Genomic DNA, 2,490 nt, shown 5'->3' with positions numbered 1-2,490 from the left:
TGTGTGTGTGAGGAGTAGAAGTCAATGTAGACTCCCATTTCCATACTTACCGAACGTGCTCATTAAACTACTTTATGAAAGTCAACAGCCTTTTATTAGCAGATTATCTCTTCTTGCCTTCATTTCTACCGCCTCGCCACCCATCCCTTCCCCCTTTTTTAAAGTTTACCTCTTCGCTCACTGATCGCATCCCATCATTCCAACACCTTTCTTCAATTCGATTCATAAGTCTGTACCTCTTCGGCCCCACCATTCCCCATACTTCACATTCTCTTCACATAACCTCTCTCCACACTCCCCAAGGTGTTGCCATCCTCATCCTCACACCTCCTCCACACCCCTCCCCACACCCCTCCCCACATCCCTCCCCACACACCCACTCCTCCTCACACCCCTCCACGCACCCCCTCCTACCCACACTCCTCCCCAATCCACCTCTCCACTCCCACTCCTCCCCACACCCCCTCCTCCTCACACCCCTCTCCACATCCCGTCCACCACACTACTCATTCTCTTCACACTTCCCTCCGCACACCCCCACCCCACTCCCATCTTTCTTCATACCTTCCCCACATTTCCCACTCACCCAACACTCCCTACTCTTTCACACCTCTACTCCTGATATTTGTCTCTCTAGCACCGCCACTTAAGCAGAGGTATTGACTGCGACGTCTGGAGCGGCGGCTTCAAGAACACACCAGGTTATCAGCTGGAGTCCATCTACACCTGGTACTTTGCTAGCGTAAGTCAAAATCGTGTTCTTTGCCTGTGTAAGCCAAGCAAAATCTTGTTCTTTACTTGTGAAAGTCAACGAAAATCTCGTTTTTTCTTGAGTAAGTTAACCAAAATCTTGTACTTTGCTAGTGTAAGTCCACCGAAAGCTTGTTACTTGCTCGTGTAAGTCAACGAAAAACTGGTTCTTTTTACTCGTGTAAGATAACACAAATCTTCGTCAAATGTAAGTTTTAAAAAATCTGGTTCTTTTTACTTGTGTAAGTTAACACAAAGCGTGTAGGTCAACGAAAATCTTGTTCTTTTCTTATGTAAATCAACAAAAATCCATTTCCTATTTGATGTAAAACCGCAAATCCCCCACTTTGTTTTCGTAAGTCAGCACACTCCAGTACTCCAGTAGCGTAAACCAACACTGATTAAGCTATTTGCTCGTTGTGTAAATCGACATAAAATCGGTCATTTGTTAGTATAAATCTACACAAATTCCGTACTTCAATTGTGTAAGTCAATGAATGATCAAGTACCTTTCCACTGAAAATCTGAACAAACCTCGTACTTTGCTAGTGTAAGTCAAAGAAAATCTGAATGAATCTGCTAGAGGCAAGACGGATTGTCTTTTCTTGCACATTGTTTTTTGGTGTTTTTTTTGGGGGGGGGGGTAAGTGTTTTACGGCGCTCGCAACTGCATGAGGTGAAACGGCATCGGTGGCCTAGTGGTTAATCATGAGGTTGCGGGTTCGGGAGTTCGAGCCGCGTGCCCGACATTGTGTCCTTGAGAAAGGCACTTTACACAAATCTTCCCCACTTCACCCATGTGAAAATAGGTACCCTGCAAGAGACAGTGAAAGATCTGTTGTCAGTCTGTTAGTGTTTGAGCGCTTAACCAGTTGCTTGCTCTGTATGCTTCCCGGGAAGCTGAGAATGTTTCTGAGTGTTCTATAGTCAGCTGGGGTAATACTATAGTGTAAAGCGCATAGAGCTTGCTTTCGTGTGGGGACATGCGATATGCTATTTATTTATTATTTTTAAATGAGCGCGTGGGACACATTAAACTATTTCAGTTGGTAGGAAATTTTGAATTTTCCCAGTGTGGCAGCCGAAGCCTACTTTTATCGATTTAAGACCTCCAAGGGATCTTTGACGTGCGCAACTTGCACACGGGCCCTTCGAGATTTTTCGCCCTTGTCTGAGAAGGCTAGGGGTAGATCTTTCCTACCAGAAGATCAGGGATGTGGTTGAAAGACAGCAGTAAGAAGGAGCCAAGGAGTAGCAGTCTCTACCCGGATTCGACCCCGGGACCTTTGAATGAGATGCCAACACTTTATCCTCTTGGCCACGAGAGCCCCCTTACATATTGTGCTCGGCGACTTAAGTACAGAGAATGTGGTGTTATGTATAATTATATTTTTTTAAAACTTATGGTATTTGGTGCCTTTCCCATGCAAGCTTAATTACAATAGTACACTCTCATCACAAGATGCTTGTGTTTCTTCGATCTGATGTCAGCCTCTGCCAATTTTACTTATGTCACTTACGTCTTTTTTTTTTTGCAGGCCGACTGGCTGAAGCTGTCCGGCTACCAAGTGGACTACGGCATGCCTGTGGCCTTGACAATCACGAAGCAAGAGGTAACGTTGATGAGGGAAACATGCTAGTAAATCCGAGGCGTCGTGGTGAATTCAAGTGCTCGTCAAAATAAAGAAATCGGGGAAACAATTTTTTTAAAGGAGATTGGGGGGTGGAGGTGGGGTGGGG

General features: G+C 45.2%; 1 protein-coding gene across 1 annotated transcript in view; it reads left to right on the top strand.

Moving 5' to 3' along the window:
* The window catches only part of LOC101848261, a gene marked incomplete at its 5' end in the record, with an annotated part of 19,622 nt that overhangs the window by 5,575 nt on the left and 11,557 nt on the right, over window positions 1–2,490 (top strand). Inside the window, 2 exon segments of the mRNA XM_013088428.1 lie at window positions 638–742; window positions 2,289–2,363. Of these exon segments, the coding sequence (XP_012943882.1) occupies window positions 638–742; window positions 2,289–2,363 (180 nt within the window).

Source organism: Aplysia californica, unplaced genomic scaffold, assembly GCF_000002075.1.
Source record: "Aplysia californica isolate F4 #8 unplaced genomic scaffold, AplCal3.0 scaffold00023, whole genome shotgun sequence".
NCBI lineage: Eukaryota > Metazoa > Mollusca > Gastropoda > Aplysiida > Aplysiidae > Aplysia > Aplysia californica.
The sequence above is the reverse complement of the archived record's forward strand: the minus strand, read 5'-3'. Positions and strand labels throughout refer to the sequence as shown.